Source organism: Eublepharis macularius, chromosome 17 (genome assembly GCF_028583425.1).
Source record: "Eublepharis macularius isolate TG4126 chromosome 17, MPM_Emac_v1.0, whole genome shotgun sequence".
NCBI classification, from domain to species: Eukaryota; Metazoa; Chordata; class Lepidosauria; order Squamata; family Eublepharidae; genus Eublepharis; species Eublepharis macularius.
Genome location: NC_072806.1, coordinates 2,814,301 through 2,827,396, shown reverse-complemented (window position 1 = coordinate 2,827,396; position 13,096 = coordinate 2,814,301). Strand labels below are relative to the sequence as shown.

Genomic DNA, 13,096 nt, shown 5'->3' with positions numbered 1-13,096 from the left:
AGCTGTTCTTCAAGTCACATCGAGCCAAGCTTTGGAAAGACCGTATCAAAAGGGCACGGGAGTATTTATTTACTTGGTTCATTCAGATCCATTTCCTCATGTTTGTTTCAGCACTGGTTTTGAGCTCAGTATTGGATTTCTGCTATTTACAAATTCCTGCAGGCCTTACCCTTGTGTATTGTTTACCTGAGGGACCGTCTCTCCCCGTATGTGCCCTGGAGAGAGCTTCGTTCAGCAGGTAAGAACTTACTGGTGATCCCTAGCCCTAGGGAGGCTCATTTGGCCTCGACCAGGGCCAGGGCCTTTTCGGTCCTGGCCCCAACCTGGTGGAACACTCTGTCTGAGGACACTCGGGCCCGCCAGGATCTTGGATCATTCCGGCGGGCCTGCAAGACAGAGATGTTCCACCAGGCTTACGGTTGAGGCCAGCGTCAGGGCCATCATCGAGCCTCCCACCGGTCTCCAGTATTCGAGTCCAGCTCGTGTGTCTGCCTGTCTCCTCTTTGTATGCTGGGGGCAGGAATGTGCAGCCAACTATATCAAGTTTTTGTATATATATAACTTTAATTGCTGGATTTTATTGTAGAATCTGCTATGCCATTGTATTTTATGACTGTTGTACCCTGCCCTGAGCCCACTTGTGGGGAGGGCGGGTTAAACACCGAATAAACTAAACTAAACATATTGTTTATCCCAGCCGTTGATCACATTGACTTACGCTACGTAATCTGCCTTGAATCCCAGTGAGAAAGGAGGACGATAAATAGCATAAATTTTAAAAACAAATAAAATGTATACCATGCCTTTCTCTCCAGCAGGGACCCTACGCAGCTTACATCATTCCCTTCTCCTCCCTTTTTCCCTCACACCGACCCTGTGAGGTAGGTTAGGCTAAAAGACTGTGTGACAGCCCAAAGTCACCCAGAAAGCTTCCACAGTAGAGCGGGGATTCGAACCTGGGTCTCCCAGCACCTAGCTCAACACTCTAATCACTGCGCCACACTAGCTCAAGGGGTTAAAGAACAGCAGGGAGGAAAGGTCGTTTTACCTTCAGTATCTTATGCTGGGAACTCAGAGCACCGTATCTGTTCATGGAATCTTGCTGTAACAAAAGATGAGAAAGACACATCAAAGCGCGCATTACCTACCTCCTACGCCTACATGGTAGGAGGGGCTGTCGGAGGCTAGTGGTGCTAAAGACGCATGTTGCAGGAAAATGTTCCAGAAATTGGCTACAGGAAAGGGGGGAGCCTGGAGAGATCAAGGAGGTGTACAAGGCAGGCTCCACTGGCACTAAAACTGGTTTCCCTCTCCGAATGGGCAAGGCACCGTGTCCAAGACATCTGGGGCAGAGATGTGGGGCTAAAGGGATCCCCTGGCCAGTGTCCAGCATAAAGAGAGAGAAACCCCAAGCAACGGTAGCCAACTTCTTCAGCATTCCTGACCATGACATTATTGCTCCTTACATGTGCATTGGCTGGGGAAGGTCTGCCTCCCTCTGGCTATATTATGAGTGACCCTGCCTAGCAAGGAAAGCTGGCAACAGCCCCGATCCAACCCAGGATCAAAGGCAGCTGAGCCGCCTCTGCCTCCGTCGCCTCCGTTGCAACTCCTACGGGTTGCAAATCTTTGTGTTTTATATACATATTCTAAGTCATAAATGAGAGGAAACCCTTCACCGTCATGCAGGGCATTTTAAATCCCACCCTCCATTAGTTCAGCTAACATAGATGTAAAGAAAAAAACCCCTCTAAACTAAGAGGGCCAAGATTGATTCCCCTAACAAGCATGGTTTGGAAATCAGATAATTTACACTCTTGTCATCCAGGGCACTCTGTAATGAATAGCTATTAATTTCGCATGCAGATTGTCAGCCCATTAGGCGTAACTGCGGCCTCCCATCGTTTCAGTCCTAGCCTTGATGGGAGCGACCGAGTTAGCCGTTCCCAAATGGTTTCATGCTCTGGCTAGAACACACCATCAAGACGTCTCCATTGGCTTCTTTGAACATTGCAATTCAGAGTAACCCAACAAGGACTCATATGACGTAAAATCAAAAAGAGTCCAGTAGCACCTTTAAGACTAACCAATTTTATTGTAGCATAAGCTTTCGAGAATCACGTTCTCTTCGTCAGGTGCATGGAGGGCAGAAGGAAACTGGCCAAATATAGAGGAGGAGAGGGGGGGAAGGGGGGAAGGAGGAGAGGGGGGACGTAAACAACTCCTTTGATATGGAGATGCAGACAGCTCCTTTTGGTGTGGGGATCAGTTTGCTTGTGTAAAGATTCAAAGGAGTTTGCCGTGTTAGTCTGTAGTAGCAAAATCAACCGTGGTCCTCTTTGTCAGATGCATCTGGCGGGGAGGACTGTGGTTATAGAGGGCTTGTGCTGCAGTGCTGCTGAACTCTTTTTGATTTTGCTACTACAGACTAACACGGCTAACTCCTCTGGATCATATGACGTAGGAAGTTATCATCTTTGCTGAGCAGTGAAAGCTCACCCAGAAATTATCAAAGGGTCGATCTTTTGCAGGTTGTCTTCCACTTAGCTCTTCCCTGGCTTCCTAGAGGTATGTTGAGATAGCAATTCGGCATGCATAGTGCCGGAATTTGCATCAGGAGACCTTGCTCCAAATGTAACCTTTACCACCAGCATCCCAAACTCTCACACTCAGCAGACTAGACGTTGGCACTGCATACATGGCTGTGAGCAGGGCTTTTTTTCTGGGAAAAGAGGTGGTGGAACTCAGTAGGTTGAGCTCGGAGAAAATGGTCACATGACTGGTGGCCCCGCCCCCTGATTTCCAGACAGAGGGGAGTTGAGATTGCAATCTAATCTCCCTCTGTCTGGAGATCAGGGGGCGGGGCCACCAGCCATGTGACCATTTTCAAGAGGTTCTAGAACTCCGTTCCACCACGTTCCCGCTGAAAAAAAGCCCTGGCTGTGAGTGAACACCACAGTTTCTCACCATTAATTCCTCCTCTGTAAAATGAGACTAATTGAAGACCTGCAGACAGTGATGCATATCAGGTAAAAAAAGTGAAATAGACTATTCTAGGAAGGACAAATTCTGCAGGTTTCAAGCCTGCAGAAAAGAAGATACATATCACACTGAGAAATTCCGAGATACTGAAACTTAGCACTGCACAAAGGACGTTACACTTTTGTATGGTCTCTCCAATACACACACAGTCGAAGAAACCCCACTTTACCCACCTTTTCTTTGTTAAGGGCTTCCTGAGCTTCTAGTTTGTATACTAAAAAATCTGAAAGGGGGAAAAAATGAAGAAAATTAGCAGGAAGGCATTTGCAAGAATCTGGTTCACATTTTCAGGAAAGAGATGTGGCCAAGACACTACAAATCTAACAGGATGGAATTTAACCACTGCAGACCAATAAAAAAACCTGCAAGAGCAAAACAAAAATATATATATAAATCTTCAAAAGTTTGTTTCACTGCATTGCAAAATAAAAAGCAAAAGAAATATTTTGTGGTTTTCAATAACGTCCTTAATAGCACTTTGGAGAGTATATAGCACGTCATTTATATTATCTCAGCCATCTTTGCAACAGGCCTGTAGTTTAATTGTTCACCCTCATCCACACACAGTTCCAAGGTGTATTGCCATAATAGCAAAAAAGCAAACTCCCACAGGTGACATAAGGAAATCAATTGTAAGACAAGCCAAATAGTCCTGTAAACTCTCTGAAAAGATCTTAAAACATCAGAAAAATCTTAGATCAAAAATCTCATCCGGTCACATCCTCTCCTTTCCTGCTTGCCGCTCACTTTCACCCCCAACTTCCTTTTGGTTTAAAAAACGTTCCAGTGTGTTTTCTTGTGAGTTGGGAGCATGAAGTTTGAAAAACCCTAAAATTAAACCCTGGAAGGGCCTTCAAAAGATCCTAATACACCCTTAGCAAAAGGGAGCTGGTAGACCAAAAGGGGCATCAGAGCATCCAGCCACTACGGGTAAGATTCTCCGCTCAGCAAAGGGGCAATTCCCTCTAGGATTTAGGCCCCCCAGAGTCACCCATCCTCTGAGACAAATTAACATCTGTTTCCTCCCCCTCTATGCTTCATCACAGCATTCTGTAGAATTTCATGTCCGTGAAGCAAAAATCAATCCTTTTCAACATCGTCTTTGAACTTTGCATTAAGTGGAGATTAATCAGCCGCATGTGGCAAGAAGTGACATCTTTATTTATGATGCCTAGAAATCCCTTTGCCAGGAGGCAAAGCACTCGGAGACCTTTGACAAACACACAGCAATTGTCACATTGATCTTTTGCAAAACCCTTGGATGAATCAAGTCCAGTCAGCATCCTAAGAAATGTTTGTTGCTTAAAAAAAAACAACCCCAAAGGTTCCCATTTCATTCTAAACCAGGGCTTATTGCAGGTGGAAGTCTGGGTGGTTAAAAACATTTGTTTAAACTCCGGGGCAACTAGGCTTGCCAACTCTGGGTCAGGAAATTCCTGGAGATTTGGGAGTCGAGTCTGAGGAGGGTGTGGTTGAGGAAGGGCATAATGCCATACAGTCCACCCTCCAAAACTGCTGGAGGAACTGATCTGGAGACCAGTCGCCATTCTTGGAGAGCTCAAGGCACCACCTGGAGGTTGACATCCCCAGAAGCAACAACAGGAATTTTAGTAAAAGCCACCCCCTGAAGGCCACTCCCAACCCAGAGTCAGAGCTGAAGTGGCTGCTGATGCCTGATGCGCCATTCAGTTTCCTGAATGAAATGCCTTGCTTCCCCCCACCCTTCTGAAGGCATAAAACGAAACCCCCAGATCAAACCAGATGCCGTTATTCTAAATTGACTCATCACAAAACCTGTGAAGCGCATCTAATTTAAGTGACAACTGCTCCAATCCTCTGGATGGCCCATTCGTCTCTGTCCGTCCGCTTCCCACCCTCCCACCCAATGGAGGCTATAACACAAGGCAGGTCTCCTTCACTTGAAAAGTACAAAAGATGAAGACATTTCCAATCTGTGTATAAATCTATTAATTTAGATATTCATGCCCTGATTTCCTCTTGTCTCCCCCTTTTGATCCTCATAACAGCCACCCTGTGAGGTTAGGCCGAGAGACTGGCCCAAGGTCACCCAGCAAACTTCCATGGCAGAGTGGGGATTCGAACCTGGGTCTCCCAGATCCTTGCCCCAATGCTCTAAGCACTACACCATGCTGACTTGGATCAGATTGTCAGACAGTCCTCTAGCTTCGATTGCCACCTAGGCCAAACACTCACCTTCTTTTGTCTTCTTATGTTCCCCTCGTTCTTTTTGCAAAGACCGTTCTAGCCGCGATCTGTGTTCATAAACAACTAGAGGAGGGTGCAAAGAGACCGGGAAAAAAAACATTAGCCCCTATTCACCCCGTACAAGTGATTTTTAGGTGCAACAAGCCCACCCAAGTTCTTTTTCTCTTCTTCTTCCAAGGAGCTTAGGGTAGCACAAACTCTATCATATTTATAACAACCCTGTGAGGTAGGTGAGGCCAAGAGAGATTAATTGGCCCAAGGTCACCTCCGTAACCACTGAGGCCCTTTTCCCATAGCCTGTGTAAACCATCTTGGTTACTACTGGATTTTTTATGCCATTTCAGACTCAACCGGTTTGGCTGCCAGTTGGTTTTATTTTTAACCATTTCAGATAAAGTCACTTGCATCCCATTTGCAATGCATTGCTGTCAGATGGCATTCTAGCCTCTGCTTAAAAACCTCCAAGAAGGAGAGCCCACCACCTCCCGAGGAAGCCTGTTCCACTGAGGGAGCGCTCGAACTGATAATGGGATGAGCAATGGAGAAATGGGTCCACGCCCCTACATAAACTTTAAAAGTTTAGTAAAGGGGAAGATTAGCAGCTTCTAGAAAAGTAGCAGAATTCAAACCCTAGTTATTAATAAATAAATTATTACACAGACCTCTCTGCTGCTCTCTCCTCCCAAAGAATCCCTCCCGCTCAAGGGAATTGAAACAATAGGTAACTTTTTTTCTTGTCTGAGAACAATACAAAAAGAAAGCTATTTAAGATAGTTTTGTGTTTTCTCACTCTTCCAAGTACATAACCATCTTGAAGCAAGTACATTTTGCTCTCCACTCCCCCCACCCCTGCATTCCCACCTTGCTGGGATTTTAGCCAGAGGTTTGAAGAACATACAGAAAGCAAGAGAACAAACTTAATTTGGCTTGGGAAAGGTGCATCAAACACTACAGCTTCTTGGTTATTTCCTTAGCTAGCTAAATTCTGCTTTTCATAGGAAAGATCAATCCCTTTCAGCTTCGATCAAGAAACAAGTAGCAGCTCTGATGATATTTCCCCCACTCTTGCTAAGCAAAAAGGACTGCAGGCACCCCTTTCAACATTCAGACACTTAACAGAGGCTTTTAGAACACTTTTTAAAGGGACTCGGCACAAGGCTTTCAAAAAAAGAAAGAAAGCAAGAAAGACAGGCCCCATAGGTCTATTCCTCTAACAAAGCCTTGATGTGCTTGGGTCAATGGGATAAGACACAAGACTCCATTTCAGGCTGTGTCATTAGGGCCATTTCCATGGTAATCCAATTGACAGCTACCAGGATTTCCGAGGATGGCTGGGTTTTCAGAGATCCGTTCCTAAAATACAACAAGGAGGACATCTTCCAGAATTGGAAGAGGATGAATATCACTCCTGCAGATGGACCTCGTATTTAGCAGAAGTATCCTAAGGACCAGAAACTTAAGTATGTTTTTAAAATGCAGTTCTTGGAATAAAGTTGCCAGCTCTGGAAATTCCTGGAGATTTGGAAGGCGGAGCCTGGAAAGGACAGGGTTTGGGGAGGGGAGGGACTTCAGCAGGGTATAATGCCATAGACTCCACCCTCCAAAGCAGCTATTTTCTCCAGGGGAACTGACCTCTACGGTCTGGAGATCAGTTGTAATTCTCTGAGCTCTTCAGCCACCACCGGGAGGCTGGCCCGGCAGCCCGAATTCTGGAAGCTGGTATTTGTGGCCAAACGCACTGACTTTACTGTACTTCTTGCAAAAAAAAAGACTTTATTTTGATTAAGGCAGAAGCCCTTTCTAAAATTCCAGCCTCCTTCAGACATTGTCTTAGGGGTTTGGTGACGGAAAAGTGACAGGGTTCCTTCTATGCTCCTCAGATTTCATCGTCGTCTTCTTCAAAAAATAACAAAACGAGACAGCCTCTTCCACCCCCTACAAGTGCCTCCGAATTGACCTGCCTTGTGTGATGGCTCTATTTCTAGCTGCATACCACGGAGTCTGGCCTGCCGCAACGTGACAGGATATGAACGAGACCTTTGGGGAATGATCCCGAGTGCACACTAATAACCCTCAAATCCGAACGACAGATCTGCCTTCCCTTACTGGAGACTACTCGCTTCCCTCCCTCCTTCCTTGAACTTACTCTAAGAGGTTATGACTTAATTTAGGAGCAGTATCTACGGTTGCCAACTCTATTTCTGGACATTCCTGGAGATATGGGGCAGTGCCTAGTTTCAGGAAGGGAGCTCACTCACTGGGATCTCATGTCCCCCCTGCGAAGCGGCCATCTCCTCCAGGGGAACCCCCTCTGTAAACTGGAGGTCAGTTATAAGTCCAGGAGAACTCCAGGTCCAACCTGGAGGTTGGCAATACTAGTGATATCTGAAAGGAAGACTCCGTTGTTCTGAAGAGTTAACTTAGAGCCACTCCCATATTTGCAGTGGCGGAAAGCATCACCTCCACCAAACAAATCCCACAATATTTCATCCGTCATGGCCTACCTGACAGGGTTGTTGTAAGGATAAGGGTAGATAAGTAAGGATAAGTAGAAGGGCAAAACTGCATACTAAGCATCTTGGAGAAAGCATGGGATAAAATTGTCAGGAAAGCAATCTGACACACGAGGCCCTGTTCTCTGGAAAAGAGGAAAGAATATGCAATATACATTTCCCAGCCCCATTGAACTGCCAAGCAGGAAGGCCTAAGGAAGCTCCGAATGTTCCCAACATGGCTATTCTGGGAATATTTTTCGCACCTGGTGCCAACTGGCTTGAAGTCCCAATGGAATATTACTCACAAGGCAAGGTTGGCTAGGGTTGCCATCCTCCAGGTGGTGCCTGGAGATCGCCCAGAATTACAACTGATTTCCAGACAACCGAGAACACTTCCCCTGTTAGCAGGGACGCCTCAAATGGCTCCTTCGGAGGGTAGATTCTATAGTATCCTACCCCCCTACCCCCCCCAGGGACCTCCCCAGCAGCTTGCTCTTGTGTCTGCATCTCTGCCCTGCTATGATGCCACAGCGGATAGCAATCGAGGCCGAAGGGTCCAACCAGTTCTCTAACTGTCAAGCTAGCAAAACCAAACTTGGATGTCAGGAGTCGGACCTCAGCTGCCTACCTAAAGGTGATGTTTGTTAATCCATTGTGTGTACCGTATTAAATGTACCGTGGATCTCTTTGGATAGATTACTGCATGGGTCCCCAGCCTTTTGGGGTCTGTGGGCACCTTTGGAATTCGGATACGAGGCGGTGGGTGAAACCACAAAATGGCTGCCTCTGGAGGCGGAGCCAACCTCACACCCAGAGGAAGTTTAAGTGCAAGCGAGAAGTGGAGCAATTTGAAAATCTCACCAGAAAAAGAGAGAGAGAGAGAGAGAGAGAGAGAGAGAATAAAACCAACCCTGTGGTGGCAGCTGCCACTGAAACAACATGATTTTAATCTGCACAGTTAATTGGATCTCCAATGGCCAATCAGAAGCCAGGCTAGGCAAGTGGCCCTGCCCACTTTCTGAAAACGTTTTGCAGGCACCAGGTAAGGTGTCAGGGGGGCACCACATTGGGGACCCCTGGTACTAGTGTGTACTTCATAATTTGTTTCGCATTGTATATGAACCCATGCAGGATCCAAGCATGTGGGTGTGAACACATCAGAACCCCCTCCCCCACTCACAGGCCATCCCCACACTCTCACAAATCATGAAAGGAAATTATCTACTGAATTTCAGACACACATAGCCGATAGCTATTGCGCTGCCTCACCTTGCCAGCATCTGCTAAAGTGTGCTCATTCCCACGCACCCCCCCCCCACACCCATCCTTGGGCCCTAAACGATGGGATGAAAAATCCTTTGCACGACTATCTGTGCTATCCTAAGCAGAGTTACTCCTGTCTAAGCCCGTTGGTTTCAATGAATTTAGATTGGAGTAACTCTATTTAGGATTGCACTGTATATAGAACATACTACCTGTTGCTGAAAGTAGGTTCCTGCTATGTAATTTTTGCATTGTTTAATGCATTGGGATAAAACTTAAACTTTGCTTCTCCACTGTGTTTGGTCTCTGGTTGGCTCCAGATTTCTACAAGTTAAATCTGACTGCCTTGTCTCTTGGATGCCCCCTCCTATTTATTGCAATGACTTATTTTGTATAATCCAGCTTGAATCCCAGTGAGAAAGGGGAACTCTAAATAACATAAATGAATAGATAAGTTCGGGGTGGGGGGGTCTTTTTTTATAGCACTTCTACCAGATGTCTGGCACTACTCAGCTCAAAAGGGCGTACCAGAAGAGAAGACCACAAAAAGGCTCAGTCGAAAAGGGACTGCTGCTACACAGCCACGGACACAAGATGGGTGATGCATTGAGAGCGAAGGGTGAGAAGGTGGGAATGTGAGGTGGGGGCAATAAGGGGCCTTGTCCCAAGCTCAAAAACCTCAGATGAGAGGTGCCATCGAATAAGCTCGCCTTAGTCAGGCTAGCTCCAATCCCAAACGCTCCGTCCTCAGTTCTTGGTTCCCTTCTGCTGACCCAGCTCCAGCCCAGCAGCTTCAAAGCCACAAAACTATTGAGGGGTTTTCAGCTGCATTCAGACAGACAGAGAAGAGTGAAAAACAGAGAAGTCGGCTAGGCGGGACGGCAGCCAGCGATGCTATTAGGAGCAGCTACTAAAACGCCTTTTCCAAAAATCCCTCTGGAGCAATATGGAGAAAAGAAGAGTTCTCCTGATTGTAAATGTTTCCAGAAAGGTGGTTACGCCAGTCGAGAAACTACAGTATCGGCAGCCGTTCAGCAGCATTGGGAAACATTCTTCCCCATTTGTCTGTTTCCCATTTTGGATGAAGCCTTCAAGGCAGAAAGGATAAGCAGCCCCTTCTCCAAGCAAGTGAGCCAGCCTACCCATGCAGAAAAAAAACCTCTGGCAGTGGCTATGCTCTTTGGACTGCACTGATTTGAAACGCCAGAGGTGCACAGCAAAATCGTTCACAAATTCACAAAGAAGGACAGTTCTACAGACGCCTGTTGGCAATGACACCCAAAGAGAACCTCCATGTTCAGAGGCAGGGGGCGCACAAAGGAGTGGGAATTCGAATCTGGGTCTCCCCAGGTTGTTACTCTGTGAACTGCTGTTAGGCTTGATGGCTAAATGGAACATGAGAAGCAATGTATTTCTGAATGTCAGTTGTTGGGGAGGGCAACAAAGGGGGACTGCTATCTCGAGAGGTTTTGGTCTTCCTACCTCCACTGCAGGAAATATGATGCCTAGCTGATCCAGCAAGGACTTGCATAGATTCTTAAATATTTTAACAAATAACACTTCTTGAGTAAAATTCAAAGCAACACCAGTCATTTCTTGCATGACCTTTAAAACATTTCCTGCCCCCTGCCCAAAAAAGCTCATGGCTGTGGGCCATTTTTACACTCTAAAAGTAAAGTTTTAGGGCAGGGTTTATTCTAAACACCAGTGTGGTGTAGCCACACCCCAGTCCACAAACATACAACCTGGAACTTTTTAAAAGCTTGTAGGAAAGCAGGCAGGAATGGAGCTCACGAGGGCAAGAAGAAAGAAATTATGGAGAGCACAGAGGATGCTGAGGAGGGGAAAGGATAGAGGAAGGGAGGAAAGTAACATGACAGAGAAAGGAAAGCAGGCAAGAATTGGAGAAAATGACACTTTCTAGGGGGAGGGGTTCAACTGCTTTTCCTCATCTGTGTACTTTTGAGAAACAGTCTGTATTAAACCCCAGATGCTCAACACTACAGAAATGTGATTTCACACACACGTTATTTTCTCCCGTTGCACAAAATGCGATCTATTTGCATGTTAGTACACACTCTGCTTTCAGAGAACGTGTGTGTGTGTGTGTGTGTGGCTGTCAGAGTGATGTGTGCCACCAGCTGTCATTCAGAAAAGAACAGTTTGTGCCAGAGATCAGAAGTTTATGAAACAGCAAGAGGCCGCCTTTGTCAGCTGGATTTCCGATCAGACGTGAAAGGCCTCGACCGAGTACCAGTGAATGCATCAGAGATTTTTGGGGGGGGGGGGGGGGATCTCTTCCCTAGGAAACTGTAGCCAGCTGGAATAGCCAGGCAGGCATTCAAACCATAATTACTGGAAGGGGCACTCTGCCAGAATTCCTGAGCTGGGTAGAAGCACTCAGCATGCAAACGTGAAACCTTCAGCTTGCAAAAGAAGCACCAATAAGGAATGGGGCTCCCTCACTGCCCTGAGGAGGAAGTTGGAATTCTCTGGGTTTTTTTCCAGATATAAGGCAATTTGTTTCTTTCCTCCATCTCACCTCTCCTCCCTGGGTTACATCTGCTTGGACTGCAAGCTCCCAGGGGCAGAGAGCTGTTCATTTTTTAAAAAAATTTAGTACTTGAACAGGGTAAAAACTGCACTTTCTGTGTAACCCAAGCCAGTTTACAACCCTGCACTTAAAGCAATAAAAAGCATTAATATGCCAGCAGACTAAAGCAATAAAAAGCATTAATATGCCACCAGTCTAAAGCAATAAAAAGCAGCAGCAGGTTAAAAACTTAAAAATATCAACACAGGCTGTTAAAAAGAGTAGCCATCTAATAGCCCAAACAGATCAAAAATTGCCCCTCAAAAAGCAAGAAAGCACCCACTGCCCCACGCAACAGCCAGCATAAAAAATACCATCTCAAGAACTGCCTTCTATTGATGTCTATGGACATCAATCTACAAGCAATTTTAAAAAATACTTTCCTCCCTCCCTCCCTTCCTCATTTTGACTATCACCAAATGGAAAGAGGGATCCAATTATGACAATGTAGGCCTGTGCCATGGTGGCCAACTGTCCAGGTGGAGCCTGGGGATCTCCCCAAACGATGACTGACCTCCATTCTACAGAGATCAGTTCTCTTGGAGAAAAGGGCGGCTTTGGAAGGTGGATTCTATGGAACTGAACCCTACTGAGGTCCCTCCCTTCCCCAGACCCAACGCTCCTCAGGCTTCATTCCCAAATCTCCACAAGTTTCCCAACCTAGGGAATAGGCAACCCTACGCGAAGCCACTTAGCAGTTGCACATGCGTGCAACAGCAGCCACGGTGCTTCCATTGTTTACCGGCAGTTAATCTGCCACAGAAACTGCTCTCTCCACTCCACTTGAATTATTTTGTTTGTGGCCATGGATTCCAGTCAGCCGGATTTGGCCCACGGCCTTCCATTCACTGACTTTACCATATGAAAAAAATTATCTGTCTATAACACGGTTTTATCCCGCCCTTCCTCCAAGAAATTCAGGGTGGTGTACATTAGACATGGTGCTCTTCTCCTTCATATTAGCCTCACAACAACCCTATAAGGTAGCAAAATAGTAAAGCGTCCAGTAGCACCTTTAAGACTAACCAACTTTATTGTAGCATAAGCTTTCGAGAACCACTGCTCTCTTCATCAGATGCATCGTCAGATGCTACAGTAAAGCTGGTTAGTCTTAAAGGTGCTACTGGACTCTTTACTGTTTTTCTACTACAGACTAACACGGCTAACTCCTCTGGACCTATAAGGTAGGCTAGCCTGAGAGAATGACCAGCCCAAGGTCAAGCAGCAAAGTTTAAAAAAAAATTATTTACGTCATTTGTAGTCTGCCTTTCTCACTGAGACTCAAGACGGATCACATAGTGCAGGACAATGATATCTACTATGGATGCCAGCTCTGGGTTTGGAAATTCCTGGAGATTTGGGGAGTGGAACCTGGAGAGGGTGGGGTTTGTGGAAGGAAGGGATCTCAGCAGGATATAATACCATACAGTCCCCCCTCCAAAGCTGCCATTTTCTCCAGGGGAACTGATCTCTGTCG

General features: G+C 46.2%; 1 protein-coding gene across 3 annotated transcripts in view; it reads right to left on the bottom strand.

Moving 5' to 3' along the window:
- The window catches only part of LOC129344858 (Golgi integral membrane protein 4-like), a 63,341-nt gene that overhangs the window by 43,110 nt on the left and 7,135 nt on the right, over positions 1–13,096 (bottom strand). For 2 of the 3 annotated variants that reach the window (XM_055001765.1, XM_055001764.1), the window contains exons 3-5: positions 5,257–5,331; positions 3,216–3,265; positions 1,049–1,102 (exon numbers count right to left, since the gene is read on the bottom strand). In XM_055001765.1, coding sequence (XP_054857740.1) covers positions 1,049–1,102; positions 3,216–3,265; positions 5,257–5,331 — 179 coding nt within the window. The remainder of the gene's footprint in view (positions 1–1,048; positions 1,103–3,215; positions 3,266–5,256; positions 5,332–13,096) is intronic. The other variant, XM_055001766.1, reaches the window with a different exon arrangement.